Genomic DNA, 23,864 nt, shown 5'->3' with positions numbered 1-23,864 from the left:
GCTCGAACCACTCAGTTTATTTATTTTATACCATTGTTGAATACTCGTTTCTGATTGGCATTCTAGAGCATGCATTACTTCCCTATAACACACGGTATATCAGCATGGTAGAATTAAATAGCCATAACTCATTCTTACATGTTTGAGCTGCTCTTGAATTATCCACACAGTTCATTATTTTCCATAGAACGCATAGCCCATGGTTGATGATGCCTTACGTGATCCACCAGATTAGAACAATGTTCTGAAGATTCTTGGAATGGTCATTCTTTAGTGGTTAAACACTGTGTAACCCTCTTTGTTTGAACACTACTCCAATAGCTGTATCTAAGTTAATATGTTAAAGGGGATCTGTGGCATTTGCCACTGCACTTCACGTCCAAAGGCTGTTCCAGTTCGTGTGTGTGTGTTAGTATGCGTTTGTATTAGTGTGTTTGTATTAGTGTGTGTGTTTGTGTGTGTGTTTGTATTAGTGTGTGTGTGTGTGCTAGTATGTGTTTGTATTAGTATGTGTTTGTATTAGTGTGTGTGTGTGTGTGTGTTAGTATGTTTGTATTAGTGTGTGTGTTAGTATGTTTGTATTAGTTTGTGTGTGTGTGTGTTAGTATGTTTGTATTAGTGTGTGTGTTAGTATGTTTGTATTAGTGTGTGTGTGTTAGTATGTGTTTGTATTAGTGTGTGTGTGTCATGGAGAGCTCTGTCCCCTAATGATGCGTGTGGACATGGGTCCCTGCAGTAATACAGACAGACAGTGGTAATTGGACAGAGGGACACGGTGTCCTCACCCCACTGCGGCTCCGCCAAGCTAACACCCAGACTAATCACACCTCCATTTGCATGAAGGGCCCCAAGAATCAGCCTCAATAAAGCAGCAGTGCTTTGAGAGATGAGTTTTTAATCTCTGGGAGGAGATGAGATTCTGACCTCCGCCTATTTGTTTTTACAGTCTCATACTTCTTTCTCTGGCCAAGGAACTGCGGGTAAATTCCCGGCGGCAGGATGGCCGTCTCACTCTCTAAGAACTGTCATTGTGCATTCATTAATATCAGAGTATCTGACATGCTGGGGAAAATGGCTCATTGAGAAAAAAAGCTACTTGTCTGTGTGAATGAGGCTTTATAAAAGGCAATCAGAGCACTGACAGAGATCTCAGCAGGAGGGAGTTATTGGTGGGGCCGAGCCTTTGGAAAAGGATAGGTACTTATTCGTCTCCCATTGCCCTTGGCTGACCCATGTAATGGAGAATTTTACAACTGGAAGTGTTTGAAATATCCAGTGGATGTAAGTAATGTGCTCATTTAGGAGAGGGTGCCACACTGATCTCACAGAGCGCTAGCGACACACACACACACACACACAGATATTGACAATGACGTTACAATATTACTCAGTGCAGTCCCCATCTCTGTATACAGACTCTCTGTACACAATTTTGTATGGGAAGATACTTTTGGGGATTTTACGGGAAACCTGTGTATAGCATGTACAACATTTACAGACTTCCTTTAGTACAGCAAAGGAAAATTATGTCCTTAGATCATACACGGGTTACATCTATAACTACTGTAGTGGTAGATCAGTTGAATGTAAACATACCCCGGGCATCGTCATCTCCAGCCTTGCCAGGCATTGGAGGCACATTAGGGCTAATGAAGCTGTGTAGTAGGCTACTGTTAGACACCCAATCAAGAATTTCTCCAGATAACTTTGCACTTTTTCAACAAATCAGCAGACCAAGCTCTACACATACAAACAAGCATATTTCCATACTCAAACATCCTCCCCGCCCACCAACCAGAAACACATTCACGTGAACAAATACACTAATACTATCACACGCACACATACAACCCCACACCCTCCCACACACCTTGTTATCACATTAACTCGGGTACACACAGGAAAACAAGTAAACCCACATGCACACTGATTACCATGCCTGCTTGCATCAAAAAGTGTTAAGTAGAAGGGGAGATCTCCACACAAGCCAGGTTGCCAAACTTCATCACCTTGTTGTGTGAGTGTGTGTGCTTCATCGCTTCAGTATCGCTTCTGCAGCCTTCATCTCCTCATTACCGCCATGCTTTAGCACATCGACAAAATCACAGGTGACAGGCCACTTTTCCTTGGCGCTCCGCACACACTCTCCTCAGATCGCACGCTGCAGTCAAGCACGTTTGACGGCAATAGCACTTGACATGCACAGGCTTCATATATTCACCCCGAGTTTGAGGAAGGAGACGGAAAAAGAGACCGCACAACCCTCTGGTTAAAGCTATTAACTCCCAAAGTCACCTTCAACCTCGCCACATGCACGCACACGTGCACGCTTGCACACAAAATTGAGACACGTAGACAACTACACAATGTTCTTTTGTGTTTCTTTCTCACTTTCTAAATCGTAGTGTGCGAACTGGTTAGAGTGGTCTACTACCTGTGTGCATTAATGTAAAAAAATTATAATCTAGGTCTATAAAGCCTCTATAACAAACCAGTTTAAAGAAAATGAATGCAGCACATTTCTGAAATATCTGCATTAATAACCTATTGTTTTAACCTCTCAGGATTTCATGTCTCCTTTCTTCTTTATGGGCGTAAACTCAGAGGAGTGCATTGTGGGACTTTGGAATGTGTGAGCATGTCACAAGCACACCTGCTGAGAACTCCACCAGGAAGCTCCAGAGCCTAATTATCAGGCAATTTGAAACAGCATTATGTTGCTTGTGCTTCTGTTATAATTAAAGAGGCGTTCAGAGGTCACACCAAATGAGCTTTTAATTAGTGTCAGTGTATCAGTAGATTCCTTCGTTATTGAAGCCTTCTCTCCTGACACCACTTTGTAGATAATTGGATCAGAGACAGCTCACAAACACATACAAATCACTGTCAAAAGTTTGCTCAGGCGAAAGTTTATGAAACAATGGAGAACTAAGAAATATTTGAAAAGACGACACGGCTGAATGGCGGGGTGTATTCAGTTCATGCACCTTTCGCTCACTCTTTTAATTAATAAAGGGCGATTAACTGCTCACTGACGAGAGAGGGAGAGAGGGAATGAAAAGCTCTCTGTGAAGAGGTACAGTAGCCTGGGAGAGAGAGAGAGCGCGAGGGATAAAGAGAGAGCGAGAGCGGGAGGGATAGGGTGATAAAGGCAAAGAGGTCATTGTTGAGTTTCAAATACTGTATGGCAGTTGGTCCAATAAAGGAGTTCATTTCCCATAAGCAATTGCAGACTCAATTCCTTTTTTAAATGTATATCCATGGTAGAAAAGAGTGCAAGAACTCCAAATCTGTTGACTTTGCAAAAAAACAAAGTTCAAAACAGTGAAGCCAAAAAACATTACATTATTTAGGTCAAGATGGATTCGGTGTTCATGAATCCATCAAATCCTTGACCAACAGAAAATGTCTGTCACTAAAAACAATGAATGAGGTTAGATTGGAACAGCATAGCAAAAGGAAAGTGTCTCCTACCAAAACTACATTTCTTGAAGGTAATTTTAATCGATTTTAAAGTCCTTCAATTACAGACAGACACACTGGCAACAATTACAGGAGAGCGAAATACATTTTTCTGCCGGCCAAATGTTAAGACTTGAACAACAACCATGGACCAGAGACTTTCTCACCCTGACATTTTAATTCAGACTCTTAGTTGCATTTTGCCATAAAACCTGTCAAGAGTATATTTTTATGATTTGATTTAGAAGTTGTAAAAATAGAGAGTTACACACTCTCTCTAGATATATATATATATATATATATATATATATATATATATATAAACTCCCAGTAATTAATTGGATAAAACAGCAATGTTTCGTCATCACTGTGCCTTCTTCCGGGTAATGTCATGAATGCTAGAACCAGGTTATGTAGACAAACAGTGCAATTAGTGCAACCAATGACAATAGTGAGGGATGTGTCATAATTGATTTAGAAGTTGAACAATTAAAAGGTGCAGGTGAGAGAAAGAGGACATTTTCAGTGTGCTTGTAAGTTGTAATGAGGAAATAGCCATAGAAATTCAAGGACACTGTCCTGCTTTGAGGGCCTCGTAGATAGTAAGGTAGAGCTTTGCTGCGGAAAAAGCTCAATAACACCCCCCCCCCCCCCCCTCCCACACACACACACACAGTCCTTCTAGCCTCCTATCCTCATCTGTCCACTGCCTTGGCTGCCAAACAAGCCATCTGAAACGCTTACATATTGAACTACCAATGTCCCCCAAAAAGGCAAAAGTACAATAGCTGTATGCAATTTACAATGCCATTCGTTTTTTAAGAACTAATATATTAGTGGTTCTTGCCAACAAATGACTCAATAAATAACCAATACTTACTGCAAGGCCGACTTGACCTTATGGTCTAAAGCCAAAGAGACAAAATAATGTTTTTTCAAGAGCGCTAGTTCTCAGTTTAGAGTTAAACACAAAAGGCAGCTTCATAAAGTGGCAATTACTGTTTTGACATCAATTCTGAGAGATAATTTAAAAAATCATGCAAAGCTTTCAGAAATCAAAATGGACAATTACAGGGATAAATAAAGGGAGTCAAAAAGTGAGGAATGTACTCCTGGTATAATAATTCAGTTTAATTAAAAAATAAGCAAGTGTGTGTATGTCTGTGCTGTTAGCCTGCGCTCTGTCTCAGAAGGTATTAGCCAAGTTAAGAGCTGGAGGTAAATGATCTAATCCACTGGGTGACCTCCAATAGTTCTCCCCTCATCTATATTTATATGACAGTGCTGCACTAATTTTGGAGAGTAAATCAGCGTACACATTTTCTTCTGACCTCTGCCTCTCTTCTGAATTAAACAATGTCAACGTCAAAGCCCACTTTAACAAGCTTTAAATTCCACAGTCCAATCCATCAGCCGGGTTATTTCTGACATACCGTAGGAAGAGCATGAAATAAGGCAATTATTGAACCATCCAGCCCATTTACAAGGCTACCGTAGGCCGCCACCATCAAGATCTGGGGAAGAAGCTGGACTTGTTCAGAAGATGACACTGCAATGGGAAAGACAAACAAGGTGATACCTAACCAGATATGACTTGTAGCAACTTGTGGTATGTTAGCTGTAAAAAACACAAGACAATGTTTATATAACCCTCGTTCAAACAGCCCCTCCATTTCCAATTATTTGCCTTGTAAATGGGCTGGATAAACCTTTTAGAACTCAGACACACCAATAGTGTTTGCTGGCCAATTAATCAATCAAATGTATTTTATAAAGCCCTTTTTACATCAGCCGATGTCACAAAGTGCTGTACAGAAACCCAGCCTAAAACCCCAAACAGAAAGCAATACAGATGTAGAAAGGCAGGAACCTAGGAAGAAACCTAGAGAGGAACCAGGCTCTGAGGGGTGGCCAGTCCTCTTCTGGCTGTGCCAGGTTGAGATTATAACAGAACATGGCCAAGATGTTCAAACATTTATAGATGACCAGCAGGGTCAAATAAAAATAATCACAGTAGTTGTAGAGGGTGCAACAGGTCACAGTGGTTGTAGAGGGTGCAACAGGTCACAGTAGTTGTAGAGGGTGCAACAGGTCACAGTGGTTGTAGTGGGTGCAACAGGTCACAGTGGTTGTAGAGGGTGCAACAGGTCACAGTGGTTGTAGAGGGTGCAAGAGGTCACAGTAGTTGTAGAGGGTGCAAGAGGTCACAGTAGTTGTAGAGGGTGCAACAGGTCACAGTAGTTGTAGAGGGTGCAACAGGTCACAGTAGTTGTAGAGGGTGCAACAGGTCACAGTGGTTGTAGAGGGTGCAACAGGTCACAGTAGTTGTAGAGGGTGCAACAGGTCACAGTGGTTGTAGAGGGTGCAACAGGTCACAGTGGTTGTAGAGGGTGCAACAGGTCACAGTGGTTGTAGAGGGTGCAACAGGTCACAGTAGTTGTAGAGGGTGCAACAGGTCACAGTAGTTGTAGAGGGTGCAACAGGTCACAGTGGTTGTAGAGGGTGCAACAGGTCACAGTAGTTGTAGAGGGTGCAACAGGTCACAGTGGTTGTAGAGGGTGCAACAGGTCAGCACCTCAGGAGTAAATGTCATTTGGCTTTTCATAGCCCATCATTCAGAGTTAGAGACAGCAGGTGCGGTAGAGAGAGAGGGTTGAATACAGCAGGTCCGGGACAAGGTAGCACATCCAGTGAACAGGTCAGGGTTCAGGCAGAACAGTTGAAACTGGAGCAGCACCAAGACCAGGTGGACTGGGGACAGCCAGGAGTCATCAGGCCAGGTAGTCCTGAGGCATGGTCCTAGGTCCTCCGAGAGAAGAGAAAGAAATAGAGAGAAAGAGAGAGAATTAGAGAGAGCATACTTAAATTCACACAGGACACCAGATAAGACAGGAGAAATACTCCAGATATAACAGACTGACCCTAGCTCCCGACACATAAATTATTGCAGCATAATTACTGGATGCTGAGACAGGAGGGCTCGGGAGACACTGTGGCCCTGTCCGACTATACTCCCGGACAGGGCCAACCAGGCAGGATATAAGGTTGATTTTATTTTTTCCATGCCCCCCCCCCACCACTTTCATATATACAAAAAAGCTCTTGTAAAAATGCAGACATGGTGCCCACCGTAGGTCTCTCTACTGCAGGTTTTTAGGCCTCTAGTTAGGAATCTTTTTCACTATCTATTTCACCCAGATATGCCGGTGATCTTTCAAAAGTAGCCCAGTCTGACCCCCAGTGCTCATGAATTCATTATGGCAATTGTCAGTGAGTCTTTTCAGATCAATCATCTGATTTTCACACACACACACACACACACACACACACACACACACACACACACACACACACACACACACACACACACACACACACACAGCTGGAACTTGTGGTCTTGTAAATGTGTGTATGTATGTGTGCAGGCCTGGTCATTCTGTTGCAATAGGTGCCCCTCCCCCTCCTATCCCCGTTAAACTAGAATAGTGTACAGCAGGGTTTGGCAATAGGTTTGGCCTGAACGTAATTAGCATAATTAGCAGCCAAATTCATAGCCCTATGCTACAAATTAAACACAATTTTTAACACATCTGGTTAGTAGGTTATATCAGTTCAATGTCAATAACAGCCTTTTATTTTCAATCTGATTACACTGATAACATCACCAATGTTTCTATTAAATTAGATATTTTTATATTTCTTTGTATGTTGATTGGGGAAAAGCAGAAAGAGGCAGAGAACAGAGAAAGAGGCATTCTTACCATATTTCTCCAATGTCAAACCAGTGTCTGGTTTGCAATGAAACGGTTGCTGTGTGCAAATAATTCAATCTTAGACGTCCTCATGAATCTAAGCATGGCACTTTCAATACTTACCTTTCCACCCAGACAGAGGCTTGACCGACGCAGAACAATGTCAACTTCAACTGCTGGCTACTCGTCCGTTGCTTAACCCAATAACAGAAGTGCTTCCCTAGTGGTTAGAACGTTGGGCCAGTAACCAAAAGGTTGCTAGATCGAATCCCTGAGCTGACAAGGTAAAAATCTGTCGTTTTGCCCCTGAGCAAGGCAGTTAACTCACTGTTCCCCGAAGACGTGGATGTCGATTATGGCAGCCCCCCGCACCTCCCCGATTCAGAGGGGTTGGGTTAAATGCCGAAGACACATATCAGTTGAATGCATTCAGTTGTACAACTGACTAGGTATCCCCCTTTCCTTTCCAAAAGCTGCCTGGGTTTAAACATTTATCTTTTCGGAAAGTGAAAAGCTCAATTAATAGCGACAGAATAGCAAAGTCCATTTTTTGTCTCCTCGAATACTGAAGGCCGCAGCTCAGCTTCAGAATGTCAGAGACTAACCAATATATCCCCATAGGCCTATGCAGCGCAGGCACGTATTTCACGGCCATTTTAAAGCTTGTTTCTAGCATAAGGCATCACAGAGTTAAGCATTGTTATAGAAGCTTTATATAATCTGGATACTTTATTTATTTATTTCAAAAGCTAACAATCGGTATCCTTTTTGCCCTTTTCTTTAACCGAGGGTATGGCATACCCTCACTCAATTCGAGGCATGGTTTTAACCAAACACACCAAGCCCTTCACAGACACGGAGGTAAATAAGGAAGGCATGGTGACGGTATTAGAGGATGTGGCTAAGCAGACAAATCTATGGATATTATAATTGCATCTGTCAAACAGGTATGCCTACGTCTTCTTTTTTTATAGGAAGAAATTGGCTCCGTCAAAGCCTTGTTGTTGCTTGTGAAGTCTGTTTGATAATGCCGAGGCCACGCCAAAGCTGTCTGCCTCCTTGCCTTTTTAGTAGACTTTCTCCTGCAATCTCGCTCTTCATGAACTGACGTGATTGAAAAAGTGTCTGTCTCATGACATTGTAATACATCTGGTCTCCAGTCTATGGGCTACAGAAAAGCCACAGAGGCTACTGTTCTTTCTATTGTAGGCTACATGATTTATGTTGGATTAAGTTGGTGGAGCACCGCAGCGCCTCTCCAACAGCACCCTGATGAGGCGTGCTGGGTGTGGACAAGCTACATATTTTGCGCCCCTGCCTTTGTTAAAGTGGGCACTGTTTATCATGGGCGGCGCTAGCGCTCACCGAAAATAGCCCTTATGCCACTGGGCGAGAGAAATTATCATTGTTTTTGGGCAGAATAATGGTGAGGTGTTATGTGTTGGAGGTGAGTCTTGGTCAGTTCAGCTCGGGAAATGCTGCCCTCGTTAATCTGCCGCTGTAGGCCGCTGCCTAACGGGCGTGTGAGAAAAAGTGAGCGAGAGTGTGAGAATATGTATAAAGCTTGTGGGAGGGGCATTTTATTCAATTCTTCTCTGTGTATGAGAAAAACTGTATTCCGGGTCTACAGTACGTGTCTTGGTGTGACTCACATGGAGGTGGCAATTGATCTGGTGGGTGTGGTTGTCCTCTTTGATATTGTGACAGATGATCCATCAATCTGTCTGACAGGGATAGCATTAATCTCTCCCTCACTTTCTTTACAGCTCACTCAACTCCGGCCCATGAAGGACAGTCCTCTCCTCCGAGGACACATTGAGATTTATTAGAAGAGCTTTAGACTAAATATATGTACTCACAGCTTTAATAAAAGCTTTGGATTTTAAATGTATCCAGTCGTCAGGTTCAGTCTCCACCAAGGCGGTAAGACACACAAATAGGTGTACATGACAACTATGTAGAAAACTGAAACCAGATTAACAACACACAGCACATAATAAATCCACACAGACACAATTTATGAAATAGTCACCTTCATTAAGCTCTCAAATGATTCATACTGTGCAGTTGACCTAATCTCAATGGGTCGACAAACATTCATGGTTATAAAAAGGAAATTAGAATGGTGTTTTGTTTAAACAATATCTCTAACACATTGGCCATGTGACAGAGTGTTGGCTGGTTGGCCTCGTGAAGTTGGCACAGATGAATGATCAAAAGGTATAGTACCAGTCAAAAGTTTGGACACATCTACTCATTCAAGGGTTTCTTTATTTTGACTATTTTCTACATTGTAGAATAACATCAAAACTATGAAATAACACATATGGAATCATGTAAACAAAAACACAGTGTTTCCCATGTGTATCAAGAATGGTTCACCAGCGAAAAGACATCCAGCCAACTTGGCACAACTGTGGGAAGCATTGGAGTCAACATCCATGTGGAATGCCTTCAACGTTGTGCTTGAAGTCGTTTCAAACATAACACTCATCATGTAGTCTGAGATTTAGAGTGACCCATGTGTTGCGATTTCACATACCAAGGAGCTCTGATTAAGGCATCAATACTGGACTTCAACCAAGGCAAACCCGTGAGATCACCTACTACAACTCAAAGATAACACAAACAAAACATCAAATGATGATTTCTAATACTCCAGGTGTACCACGTTAACTACACACCACAAAGCATTTCCTGAATAAAGTTCTAGTTTTCTAATGATTTCACAGTTTCTCAGCCTATCAAAATGGAATGCACAATTAAAGAGTCAGGATGCCAAGTCATTTCCTAATGGAGCACCAACATAAATATTGCAGTTAATCATGATAAGACAGGAAGGTGAAAGGTTCGATGAAGGGTTGGTGTACCTGCCCTGTGGTTTTGGGTGGACTGAGGAGGGGGAACAGGGTGCTCAGAACGAAAGGGCTGGTCAGGATTATGGAAGGCTTGAGGGCCACTACTTCTTGGCAATGGCAGCCACAGCTTTCTTGGCAGCGTCTTCCAGGTCGTTGGCGGCTACAATGGGCAGTCCACTCTCTGACAGGATCCTCTTGGCCTCCTGCACATTGGTCCCTAGAACAAACAAACACACACACACACAGTGAATAGCCTATGACGTAGAAAGATGCATCTCACCAAACTGACTAACAAGACACAGAACACAGGAGAAATGAACTGAACCCAATGACGGATGCACCAAAGAAGGATGCAGGGCATAATTTATTGGTAAAATACAACACTGTCTGTGAAAGAGTGTGAAAGCCACTGGTCTTGAAAAGGGCAGAGGGCGTGTACTGTCTTCCATTGGCTGCAGTGTGTGTGTGTGTGTGTGTGTGTGGGGGGGGGGGGGGGGGGGGGGGTAGTGGAGGAGACAGGCAGCTGGTGGGGTCTCTGCTGATCTGATCATATCCCAGTGAAGCTCTAACCATGCAGACACACCCTGAGTCACTATAACCTTGGGGCCTACACTGGTTAACCAACAAAGCAATGATAGAGAAAAGAGAAGTGAAAGAGAGAGCTTACCCTTTGAAAAAAAACAGAAGAGAAAAAAAAAGAGTAGAAAAAGCCAAATAATAGAAAGAGGCCAGCTGTTTATGTGGTGTTCACTGATTTCACAGGTGAGAACGGTACAGCAGGGAGGAGGGGATTTACATAACGCAGGTGTTCCACATTACTACAGTGTGTGTGTGCGTCGGCTCGGCTCTCCTGGCTGGTGTGTAATTAAGATTGCATGATGTGTGCAATCTCAGGAGCTTGGCTGTCTAATCAATAGAAGCGGGAATTATATTACCCGCCGCCACTTAACTCCTAATATTTCAGCACTTTTGTCCAGTGAGATAACACGTCATTCTAAACATATTTCTTGACTTCTGCACAAAACAATCAATTGTGTGATCTACGTAGAGGAGGGGAAGGCCATGCAGCAAATAGGGTATCTAAAGTCCTTTTCGAACCAAAAATCGTAGCATATTATCCTCCGTCCTCTGTGAGATCTTCATCTCAAAGGGCACTGCTTTCACTCAGAGGCTCAATGCACTGTCCTATCAACGTCATTTAGATTGACCAATCACAGGGATCATATTTCTGTGGAGGCCATGAACGGGGCAGGTAGCCTAGCCGTTAAGAGAGTTGGACCAGTAATGAAAGGTTGCTGGTTTGAATCCCTGAGCCGACTAGGTGACATCTGTCAATGTGCCTTTTGAGCAAGACACTTAACCCTAATTGCTCCTATAAGTCGCTCTGGATAAGAGCGTCTGCTAAATTACTAAAATGTCAAATTCAATGTTATCAGCTGGTTAACAAATACAATCGGAGACAACAAACATTCCTTTGAATCTTTATATAGGTCTTCACACTGTGCTGCTATACAATTGGTTTCTATACGGAAGAAATAGACATAGATACGATATAAGGTAATATACTTGCTGGCTCTGTCTGGATTCCTAGAACTAATTCCTAGATCTAACACCAACAGACACTTTCTAAGAATCTCACCATACATAGGGTTCAACAAACACACAGCTGGTCAAAAAACAAACAGTGAGGGTTTGTGTGTTTCAGTGCCACTGTGAGACTGCAGAGGGGTGTGGAAAGAGTGCAGTTCCGGAGTGAGCAGCAGGGAGCAGTGTCTGTCTGTCTACAGCAGCAGCCCAGGCTACTGATACTGTACAGGTAGTGTGGTTTCACCTACAGCCAGTAGGTGCTGCCGAAGACCTACTCACAGCCTGGCCTAGAGGAAACACCAGGAGAGACCTGTTCCTTTAAGAAGAGACACACTATATACAATTTCAGTAATCTTTCAGCAGGAAGGAACATTCACAATGTTACAGATAGAAATAGCCTACAGAATGGAATGAGTTCTACTGTGTTGAATAAATAACTGTTCGCTCTATGCAACAGTGTACTGAAAGAACATACATGGTCAATGCATCCTCCCATACACAGTACAAATAGTGTGTCAATGCAGTTTGTGCGATGAGGACTGGCCCTGTCCAGGACCTTCAGCTGGGATGTCTGGGCTGTCAGCCTCCCTCCTGTGGCTGTAGTATGGGGCTCTAAAAATGGCACTGGGACAGAGCAGGAGCTACACTGGCACCAGGAGCACCATGAGACCCAGCCCCAGCCAGCCCTGCATGAGATTTCATCTGATTATGATAATTATCCTAAATCAGGCTGTAGCAGGAGCCTATTGTACCCTGGAGGACTGTCCGGCTGAGGGGACTACACTGCCACAGTCTGGGAACTGGAGGAGGAGGGAGGGCCCCCTGCTCTCTTTCTGTCACACTCCAATTCTAGTTACTCAGAGGCTATAGTTCCTTCCCTAAGTGTGCATGTTTGAGTGTCTGAGAGAGCGTGTGCTAGAGTGATAAAGGGAGAAACGAGTGAGAGTTTATATTTGTGGTAATGAGCATGTGACAGGCATGCTGGTGTGTCTTTGAGTGTGTGTGTGTGTGTGTTGGTCTGTAGCTAGATGGCAGTAGATGGTTCTATTTAAGCTATAATGACATTGTCAGGACTGACGGAGCCATTTCGACCTCAGCAGGACCACTAGTCCTTTTTTAATTACATTGGAAAACGGCTATATCCCCCCAGTATCCATTTAAGGAGAGACTGGCCTCCATGCCCAGACAGACAGATAGACAGGCAGGCAGCAACATAATGGCTGTGTAAATCAATAGCAATGGTAATGGCTTGAAGGGAATAATCACTTTTTCACTAGACCCTGTGAATTCACACACACACAGACTCATGCATACACACAGACACATAACACAAACACTGAGGTCAGAGTCTCAAGGAGTACGCAGTAGTTCCTCATCGAGTACCTTAAATTTAGTGTGTGTGTTTGTGTGTATATTCGTTACAGCTTTATTCTAAAATGGATGAAATGTTTTTTTCCCCCTCACCATCTACACAAAATAGCCCATATTGACAAAGCAACAACAAGTTATACATTTTAGCAAACATTTCAAACTGAAATATCACAATTACAGACCCTTTACTTAGTACTTTATTGAAGCACATTTGGCAGCGATTACAGCCTCGAGTCTTCTTGGCTATGACGCTACAAGCTTGGCACACCTGTATTTGTGGAGTTTCTCCCATTCCTCTCTGCAGATACTCTCAAGCTCTGTCAGGTTGGATGGGGAGCGTCGCTGCACAGCTATCGTCAGGTCCCTCCAGAGATGTTTGATCGGGTTCAAGTCCTCACTCAAGAACATTCACAGACTCAACCCAACGTCACTACTGTGTGGTCTTGGCTGTGTGCTTAGGGTCGTTGTCGGGGCTCCCGAGTGGTGCAGCAGTCTAAGGCACTGCATCTCAATGCTAGAGGCATCACTACAGACCCTCGTTCGATTCCAGGCTGTATCACAACCGGACGTGATTGGGAGTCCCATAAGGCAGCGCACAATTGGCCCAGCGTCGTCCGGGTTAGAGTTTGTCCGGGCAGGCCGAATTTGTTCTTAACTGACTTGCCTTGTCATTTTACTGAGGAGTGGCTTCCGTCTGGCCACTCGACCATAAAGGCCTGATTGATGTGCTGTAGAGATGGTTGTCCTTCTGGAAGGTTCTCCCATCTCCACAGAGGAACTCTGGAGCTCTGTCAGAGTGACCATCGGGTTCTTGGTCACCTCCTTGACCAAGGCTCTTCTCCCCCAATTGCTCAGTTTGGCCGGGCGGCCAGCTATAGGAAGAGTCTTGGTGGTTCCAAACTTCTTCCATTTAAGGATTATGGAGGCCACTGTGTTTTTTATTTAACCAGGCAAGTCGGTTAAGAAAAAATTCTTATTTTCAATGACGGCCTAGGAACAGTGGGTCAACTGCCTTGTTCAGGGGCAGAACGACAGATTTTTACCTTGTCAGCTCGGGAATTCGATCTTGCAACCTTTCGGTTACTAGTCTAACGCTCTAAGCACTAGGCTACCTGGGGATCTTCAATGCTGCAGAAATGTTTTGGTACCCTTCCCCAGATCTGTGCCTCGACACAAAGCTCTACGGACAATTCCTTCGACCTCATGGCATGGTTTTTGCTCTGACATGCGCTGCCAACTGTGGGACCTTATATAGACAGGTGGGTGCCTTTCCAAACCATGTTTAATCAGTTGAATTTACCACATGTGGACTCCAATCAAGTTGTAGAAACATCTCAAGGATGATCAATGGAACAGGATGCACCTGAACTCAATTTCGAGTCTCATAGCAAAGGGTCTGAATACTTATGTAAATAAGGTATTTCTGTTTTGTATTTTTAACCAATTTGCAAAAATGTAAAAAAATAAAAATAAAAATAAACTTTTCTCTTTGTCATTATGGGGTATTGTGTGTGGATTGATTAAGGAATACTTTCAGAATGCACTGTACATCAGGTATGGCTACCGGAATTGGTGAGCTTGACAACCAGGTAAATCGGCAGTGTCCATCAATAAACTAAATGACCAATTAATGAAAGCCTGTCTATTCATACAACAACCACTGGCATCAACCTAACTCCACACCTTGTGGCACTCAGCCCTCAATAGAGAATTCAGAAAACAGCCAATCCCACCTGTGCCAAAAGGAGGCAGGCAGAGAAAAGGCTTGCCAATTAAAAGTGGTGGAGTTAATCCTGCCTGATCCTGTTGAAGAGCTGCCTGCCATTATGGGGTCTGTGGTCAGCGCAGCTAGCACAGCCGATTGACTCTAACCAATCCCTCTCTTTGATGCCCCAGCTGTAATGACCACAGCTAAACCAAGGATTAAAACCCATCAGGGCTCTGTTTCTACCCAATGGTCATCATGACCTTCTGAGCCAGTCCCCAATTTGAGAGCCAGGGGCCGTTTGTTGCACGTTTGTGAAAAGTGAAACCGGCAATGAAATGTTCTATTCTAGTGTCTTCCAGGAAAACATATTGGCAGAGTGAACACAAAAACACATGTATGTGTGTGTGGTCAAACGGAATGTTGCTTCCTCCATTCAGGAAATTCAACCCCATCTATTGATTTTAAAGGGGAACTGCCCCCTAGAACCAACGTATCTGGTTATAACGGACTGTGTCTCATTGATGAGCCAGAAATATAGTTGCAGTATCAGAATGGACTACATAGTCTAGGATAATTTTGGTCATAAAGTCAGTCTCGTCCAAAATGAGATCTGGAAGTGAGTGCGTCATGACGGGTATTGATGGGTTGGGTATAAATTACATACATGCCCACTTGTGCCAATGATGTCCAACTGCTCAGAGACAACAAGGTGTTGTCCGTCCCTACTGTCATGTGTTGTGGACATGTTGTCAAGGCTGCAATGCATGCACACTTGCTCGGCATAGGAGTGAAAATGGGCTTACATAAAGTTGGTGCAAACTTCTAAAACATTCAACAATATTGTACAAGATGGCAAGGAATGGATTACATAGAACAAATTAACAACATGATAGCTGTGACTGGTGTGTGGTGATTAATTAAATTAACTAGCTAGCTATGATACTGTAATGTACATAGCCTCTCCCTAATGTGTACTGTCATAGAAAGGAAGATTTGCCTAGCTAACATTGCACCTGACGATAAGGTTTGATAGGATGTAACGTTAGACAGCTTGCTATCAATAATGTTTCAACTCAAACTTGCTAGCTAAGAAGATCCCTGCTAACTAACGTTAGTTATGCAAGTTAGGTAGCTAGCCTATTTTATGAGAACAGGCATGTTGTTAGGGTTAGCACATGCTCTCGATAACTCAGGCCCTGGTGGTATTCTGCCTTTACTGTGATGGAACTTGGAGTCATGATCAAAGGCTAGGTTAGAAATAGCTAGCTAGCATTCGGGGGCTTCGGCTGCTGCTAGTGCAACATGCCTGTTCTCATAAAAGTCTATTGTGTATATTGTTGGGCAAAATAAATAAATGAAGGGTGGTACTTGTCTAGTCTGAGTGTCTGCAAGCATTCAGCAACGTCATGTTACACAGCTGGTTGCATAATAACCGCGTCAGCATCACAGCCTGAATCTAGTCTGTCCTTAGTTTATTAGTATAATTACTTCCAAACTAGAGATATACGTTTATTGAGTGATGATATTTAATTTAATTCACAGGCTACTTCCAAAACCTGGTGGATTTGTTGTTCAGCAGTGTTGTGGAACCCCCCCCCAACCATATCAGGCAGTACGTGACCAGGCACCAGTCACACGTCAGGTCGTCGCATTTGATCTGGTCCTAGGTCAGAATACTATGACGGGTCTGTCCTGGAATTCACCTTATAATCATTGACAATGTAATCAGTGCTGTATCAACTCTACCTTGTTTTTCTACAGATGGGGGACAGGAGAGATTGTCATGAAGTCCCCTGACTAAAAAACAGGTTGATGTAGATGTCTGAACTGGGATAGACCTTGCACTGCACAACAACTACACAAGACGCATCTATTACTTTTCATAATCTTTTGTTATTATTGAATTGAATGGTGGGGGGGGACTGTGTATTTTTCAAACATGTCAGGGAACTGTCTTATATGGGACACCATACGAAGGGATGACGACTAACATGTACCAACAGACAACATGCTAATTGGTACAGATTCTGAAATCGGCTGTGAATGACAATAGAAAGGGAAAGGAGGATACTTAATCAATTGTACAACTGAAGGCATTCAACTGAAATGTGTCTTCCTCATTTAACCCAACCCGTCTAAATCAGAGAGGTGCGTGGGGCTGCCTTAATCGACATCCACGTCATTGGAGATGAGACAAGTGTAATATTTGCACATTGTTATATCAGCAGAACACTGCTTCTATAGTATTATGTGAAGGATGGTTTAATCTACACTTGAAATTTATCAAAACACTTTGTTTAGAATACTTTGTTTAGAGTTCACAAAACATTAAGGACACCTGCTCTTTCCATGACAAAGACTTACCAGGTGAATCCAGGTGAAAGCTATGATCCCTTCTTGATGTCACTTGTTAAATCCACTTCAAATCAGTGTAGACAAAGGTGAGGAATGTTTAAGCTTTGAGACAATAGAGACATGGATTGTGTATGTGTACCATTCAGAGTGATAAAAAAAGTTGAAGTGCCTTTGAAAGGGGTATGGTAGGTGCCCAGCCACCGGTTTGTGTCAAAAACGGCAATGCTGCTGGGGTTTTCATACTCAACAGTTTCCCGTGTGTACCAAGAATGGTCCACCACGCAAAGAACATCCAGCCAACTTGACACAACTGTGGGAAGCTTTGAAGTCAACACGGGCCAGCATCCCTGCGAAATGCTTTCGACACCTTGCGTCCATGCCTTGACGAATTGAGGCTATTTCAGGGCAAAAGTGGGGGTGCAACTCAATATTAGGAAGGTGTCCTTAATGTTTTGTACATTGTGTAAGTTCAGAAATGGCACTCATCTCATATTACTCCTGAAGGAAACTTGGTCAGTAGCTACAGAGTGGTATGAGAAGAGTGCCATCTTCCTGCATCTCACATAGCTGTATTTATTTAACTCTGCTTACTGGACCCATGGATTGAGGCAAACTCTGTCATATCCAGGATGAAGTGTGATACACTCCACCCCTCCTTCCACCTGACTGCACCTGTCCATAACCTATAATACATTACATAGATAGAAGTGACTTCATCACCCCACTGGAGACTTGAAGACAGAACCTCACCCAGAGATCAAATCAAATCAAATTTTATTTGTCACATACACATGGTTAGCAGATGTTAATGCGAGTGTAGCGAAATGCTTGTGCTTCTAGTTCCGACAATGCAGTAATAACCAACAAGTAATCTAACTAACAATTCCAAAACTACTGTCTTATACACAGTGTAAGGGGATAAAGAATATGTACATAAGGATACATGAATGAGTGATGGTACAGAGCAGCATAGGCAGGATACAGTAGATGGTATCGAGTACAGTATATACATGAGATGAGTATGTAAACAAAGTGGCATAGTTAAAGTGGCTAGTAATACATGTATTACATAAGGATGCAGTCGATGGTATAGAGTACAGTATATACGTATGCATATGAGATGAATAATGTAGGGTAAGTAACATTATATAAGGTAGCATTGTTTAAAGTGGCTAGTGATATATTTACATCATTTCCCATCAATTCCAATTATTAAAGTGGCTGGAGTTGAGTCAGTGTCAGTGTCAGTGTGTTGGCAGCAGCCACTCAATGTTAGTGGTGGCTGTTTAACAGTCTGATGGCCTTGAGATAGAAGCTGTTTTTCAGTCTCTCGGTCCCAGCTTTGATGCACCTGTACTGACCTCGCCTTCTGGATGATAGCAGGGTGAACAGGCAGTGGCTCGGGTGGTTGATGTCCTTGATGATCTTTATGGCCTTCCTGTAACATCGGGTGGTGTAGGTGTCCTGGAGGGCAGGTAGTTTGCCCCCGGTGATGCGTTGTGCAGACCTCACTACCCTCTGGAGAGACTTACGGTTGTGGGCGGAGCAGTTGCCGTACCAGGCGGTGATACAGCCCGCCAGGATGCTCTTGATTGTGCATCTGTAGAAGTTTGTGAGTGCTTTTGGTGACAAACAGAATTTCTTCAGCCTCCTGAGGTTGAAGAGGCGCTGCTGCGCCTTCTTCACGATGCTGTCTGTGTGAGTGGACCAATTCAGTTTGTCTGTGATGTGTATGCCGAGGAACTTAAAACTTGCTACCCTCTCCACTACTGTTCCATCGATGTGGATAGGGGGGTGTTCCCTCTGCTGTTTCCTGAAGTCCACAATCATCTCCTTAGTTTTGTTGAGTGTGAGGTTATTTTCCTGACACCACACTCCGAGGGCCCTCACCTCCTCCCTGTAGGCCGTCTCGTCGTTGTTGGTAATCAAGCCTACCACTGTTGTGTCGTCCGCAAACTTGATGATTGAGTTGGAGGCGTGCGTGGCCACGCAGTCGTGGGTGAACAGGGAGTACAGGAGAGGGCTCAGAACGCACCCTTGTGGGGCCCCAGTGTTGAGGATCAGCGGGGTGGAGATGTTGTTGCCTACCCTCACCACCACGGGGCGGCCCGTCAGGAAGTCCAGTACCCAGTTGCACAGGGCGGGGTCGAGCCCCAGGGTCTCGAGCTTGATGACGAGCTTGGAGGGTACTATGGTGTTGAATGCCGAGCTGTAGTCGATGAACAGCATTCTCACATAGGTATTCCTCTTGTCCAGATGGGTTAGGGCAGTGTGCAGTGTGGTTGAGATTGCATCGTCTGTGGACCTATTTGGGCGGTAAGCAAATTGGAGTGGGTCTAGGGTGTCGGGTAGGGTGGAGGTGATATGGTCCTTGATCTGTACATGTCAGTGTGTGTTAGACAGCCAAATATTTAACATAGACCATAGAAATAGAATGGAATGTCATGCTAATTATTGGACAGCTGAAGTTCTACCAAAGGTGTGTATGCGCCTTGTTCTATCTGTGGTTGTACTCTACACAATGTATTTTCATTTGCTAGGTAAAGTGTAGGCATACAGTCTATAAACAAATCAATATGATAGCCTATTTACAGCAAACACACCCACTGATTTTTTGTTGATAAATGTATCTACACTCAAGCTGGGTGATAACATTTGTACAATGTTCACATGTAACCTACACCTGTAGGGATATTCTTTCTGGCATTTGTCCCCCAGGAAAGATCTAACAGAGAACAAAGAGATGAGATCAAACTAGCCAGTTATAGAACATTTTGTTGTTGGACAGCTGAGCTGACTGAAGACAGTCCATGCTAAATATCAGCTAGCTAGATATACTAGCCAGCTGTAGCTATCCCCAAGCTACGCTCACTAGCTGCTGTCGGGTTGGCTAAACAAGGTCAGCGCAGGCTTTAGACGACACATAGAGCAGAACTGAATTAGCAGATCACCTTGAGATGGAGAGTTGGAGTTGGAGGTGGAGAAGTTCTCAACTTTTTTTCCTACTCGATCTGTCCAACTTATCACCTTATTGCCTCTAAAATGTAAATAAAACACTATAAAGAGTTTATATAACGTGTCATTACATACCTATTTGAAGGTTTGTGTCGAATTTGAATCGGGTTTTTAGTGTGGTGCAAAGTGATCTTAGAAGTAAACAGCGGCTTTGAGAATGATGATCGCATGCAATGATGACGCAAAAAATGACTATGTATCCCCCTTTACCCCCCCCCACTGTCCATTTCTTGTTTTTAAAGGAGGATAGAAGTGCCACACCTGGTGGAGAGAGATTGTAAGACAGAAATAGTTGCTTTATGCGTGCTGTACGTTACGACATGACACGTCAAGATGTAACGGAGGGTCAGTTTTTTCAACTTTTCTCCAATACTATAGAGCCATTACCATGTCGATCAACGCTTGAATAGAAACCTAGGTCACACCCCTGATTTTTAAGTCAACACAGTCGCTACAGTCCCATTAGTTTTCTTTGTAGCCACATATGAATGTTGCGGTTGCGCACATTTGTACAGAATGGGTGAGATTATGTTACTGCCGTTGTTTGCTTGTTGTAATTGAATGGCAAAGACACACCCAAGAAACACCCACATTAAACCATTAAACCACACCCAAAAGACAACTTTCGTTTGAGCTTCAGTAATGGCTGCTGCACTTCTTACTTAGCACTGGAAGAAACACACGCGGTTTAGGAGAGTGCAGTTTACCTTTAACCCAATAACCTGCCTCTTAGCATTGTGTCCAAACAAAAGGAAGCCGGGTTTGTATAGTAACTGCCACTAGTTCCTAGACTTTCCAACAAAACAAAAGGTAACCTGTATTTGTCTACATTTTAGCATGGCCAATACGTACACAGTTGGTCCTTTCCTCATTTTCAAAGAATGCTAAACTGCCCATACAGTATTTGTAGACATACCTTATTGTAACTGGCCTGGTTGTGTCCCAGAAACAGTAGTGCTGACCTAAAAAGCATGGGGATGTGAGAGACAAATGGAGTGCTGTGAGCTAATGGAGTCCCCTGCTCTTTCTCTGGACAAGGCCAGTCAGCTGTTTCCTGCCAATTATCCTAATGACCAGCTGGGTCCCTCTGCAACGCCCAGGTGTCATAGCGACACACCGTAACGCACGGCAATACTGCCTTATTAGCATACGCAGGTGAGAGGCGACCCAATCAACGCCGTCTCCATTGTTATTCTGGTCGTCGTCGCTAACAAGCTCTGCTGAACGTGACACACGTGATAAATGGATCGTCTTCCTCACCAGTAAGAGGACCACACTGGACTGTCATATGAGAAAGAGGTCGTCCTAAAATAACTTACTTAAAACGGGAGTAGCTTACTGCACCGAATTCAAAAATAAGAGAGAGAGAATGAGACCCGTGTGAAATAACACACAGTTCATAGAAAGTACTAAGGTGCAAGAAATGCAGGAAGTGATGCATGTGACACAAGAGTGGAGGAGAGGTAAAGAGTAGTGAAAGAAATAGTCGAGTACAGATAGATCACGTGGGTGGTAGTGTGTAGAACAGTCAAACAGTGTGTAGGTAGGGTGTAGAGTTGTGGTTGTAGCACCACCTGTACTGTACCCACCTTCCAGCCTGACAACCAGGGGAACTTTGAGCTCCAGCTCACGGCAAGCCTTGGTGATCCCGTTGGCAATGATGGCACAGTTGACGATGCCCCCGAAGATGTTCACCAGGATGGCTTCCACCTGTGGCACAGACAACAGGAAATGGTTTTAATATAGTCATAAAGGAGAAAACATTCAGATTTATACAGTACTATACTGTTAGTCTAAGCTGTACAGACCCCAATAATCAGAATTGCACATAGGTGTACCAAAAATGTATACAGTACTGTGAAAGGGCACGCAAACAATAAAACAGTCAAACTCAGGACAGACTGTGTGATGTCTGGCGAGGCAGGGTGATTACACTAACACAGTAATTACCCTGGGCAGTTGTGTAGAAAGTTGAGTGTGAGTAGACAGGATTAATCCTGCATGCTTGTTTATAATCTCTGCTCATCTGTAAACGCTGCCGTGTGTGAACGGCGTGTGTGTCTGTGTGTGTGTGAGAGAGATCGAGAAAGAGAGAAAGAACGAGAGCGGTGTGTGTGAGAACCGTGTGTGTGTGGTAATGATGTTTACACACAGAGAAACAGGATCAGGGGCGTGTAGAGAGATATTAGGGATGCCCATGATACTTCATACAACAGACTGCACTAAGGGCAACAGGCTGTTCAATCTCTTAGGGCCACATCGCTGAAATCTAGAGATCTGCGTGTGCATCAAACAAATGCAAGACTGTTTGCCATAGTGACCCCTGTTATGAATGTAATGTGAACAGACTGACGAAGAATTCCATTGTCGTTTGTTGTCTGTTATTCGTGCATTAAGGCAGTGAACATTGCATCTTCGCCATTGTATATGTCCTCTTTGAGGACACACTACAACACTGTACGTGTGTGCGTGTCAGACAGCCACATTAATGTGGAGCAGCTGTCAATCTCCAAGGAGAAGCAGTCCTCAGGTGGCTGTGTTGTTCATTACTGTCATCTGTGACTGATACCACACTATTAGAGACACAGCGCCATCACCAATAACACAGGGACAGCCCTGTCACAAAGACGCGTGCGTGCACACACACACACACACACACATATTGGTTCTCCACAGAACATTCAGTCAACAGTGAGTGAGAGCCAGAGTGAGTGAGAGAGCTGGTGTGAGAAAGACAGCTTCATTGGTTATATAAAACAGTTCCACTGTCTGCCTTATATCCTGCTAGGTTACATCTGAAGCAGGGCCTGAGTGTTCCTTTCTAAAGGTCCATGTTACCTCCACAGCCTGGGGGTGTGAGTGTGTGTTCCCCTTGGCCCTGGGTAGCTCTCGCCCCAGGCACAGACTAGTTTAATCCCGGCACTGCTTCTGCCCAGTCACAGCATTACATTCAGACAAAAATCACAGAGAAGGAGGGAGAGAGAGACAGAGGAGATAGCACTAGAAAGGAAGAGATACAGCGAGCTAGGGAGAGAAAGTGTGTGAGAGAGAGACGGACAGAGTGGGGACACTGGCTTCTGGTGGGTGAGATCTGTCAATACTCCAGGCTCTGCTGAACCTTAGCCCTGCCATTGATCTCTCCCTGTAGATCATTAGATGATCTAGCTATACTCTGAGGACACCACATTGGGAAGGGTATATCTATGCATCAACATACATATCCCACTCGTATAACCTTATAAAATGCCACTCAAGCAAACCTAATCAATGCCCATGATCTGACTTGTGAACCACTTTGGTGGCTCCCCAGTGTGGTTTATAGTGACAACACTTGTGGACAAAACAACAATAGAAATCGTGTTCAGTAAGACAAGCACATCTCACAATCTTACCTTCACCCTGTGGTTTTGTCTGTTTCTGGCAACACACAGAGCGATTGAAGTTTCCCATGAACGCTAGGGGCTGATTGACAGGTCACAACTCAGGGTTGCTTGGGTAACGATCCAGCGACAAAGTGGTGAATGTCCTGCTATTCAGTCTCCTCACCACTGGGGGGAAATAGAGACACTGGTTCTGGAGCCCAGTACAACAAGCCTTATTCTGTTGCTATCAGCAGTACATTTTTCAATCCCGGCTCTATTGAGTAGCACCGCATTTTTACCATTCATGCGTCTCTTTATGACATCTACGTATAGTAAATGATACATCAGACATGATTTATGTATGCTAGCATGCAAGTAAAAACATTTTATATCA

General features: G+C 43.8%; 1 protein-coding gene across 1 annotated transcript in view; it reads right to left on the bottom strand.

Moving 5' to 3' along the window:
• Positions 1–9,230: 9,230 nt before the first annotated feature.
• Positions 9,231–23,864, bottom strand: part of LOC139413405 (succinate--CoA ligase [GDP-forming] subunit beta, mitochondrial-like) — a 131,073-nt gene continuing 116,439 nt past the window's right edge. Inside the window, exons 10-11 of the mRNA XM_071160741.1 lie at positions 21,698–21,818; positions 9,231–10,289 (exon numbers count right to left, since the gene is read on the bottom strand). Of these exons, the coding sequence (XP_071016842.1) occupies positions 10,174–10,289; positions 21,698–21,818 (237 nt within the window). The 3' untranslated portion in view covers positions 9,231–10,173. The remainder of the gene's footprint in view (positions 10,290–21,697; positions 21,819–23,864) is intronic.

Source organism: Oncorhynchus clarkii, chromosome 7 (genome assembly GCF_045791955.1).
Source record: "Oncorhynchus clarkii lewisi isolate Uvic-CL-2024 chromosome 7, UVic_Ocla_1.0, whole genome shotgun sequence".
Taxonomy (NCBI): Eukaryota; Metazoa; Chordata; class Actinopteri; order Salmoniformes; family Salmonidae; genus Oncorhynchus; species Oncorhynchus clarkii.
The sequence above is the reverse complement of the archived record's forward strand: the minus strand, read 5'-3'. Positions and strand labels throughout refer to the sequence as shown.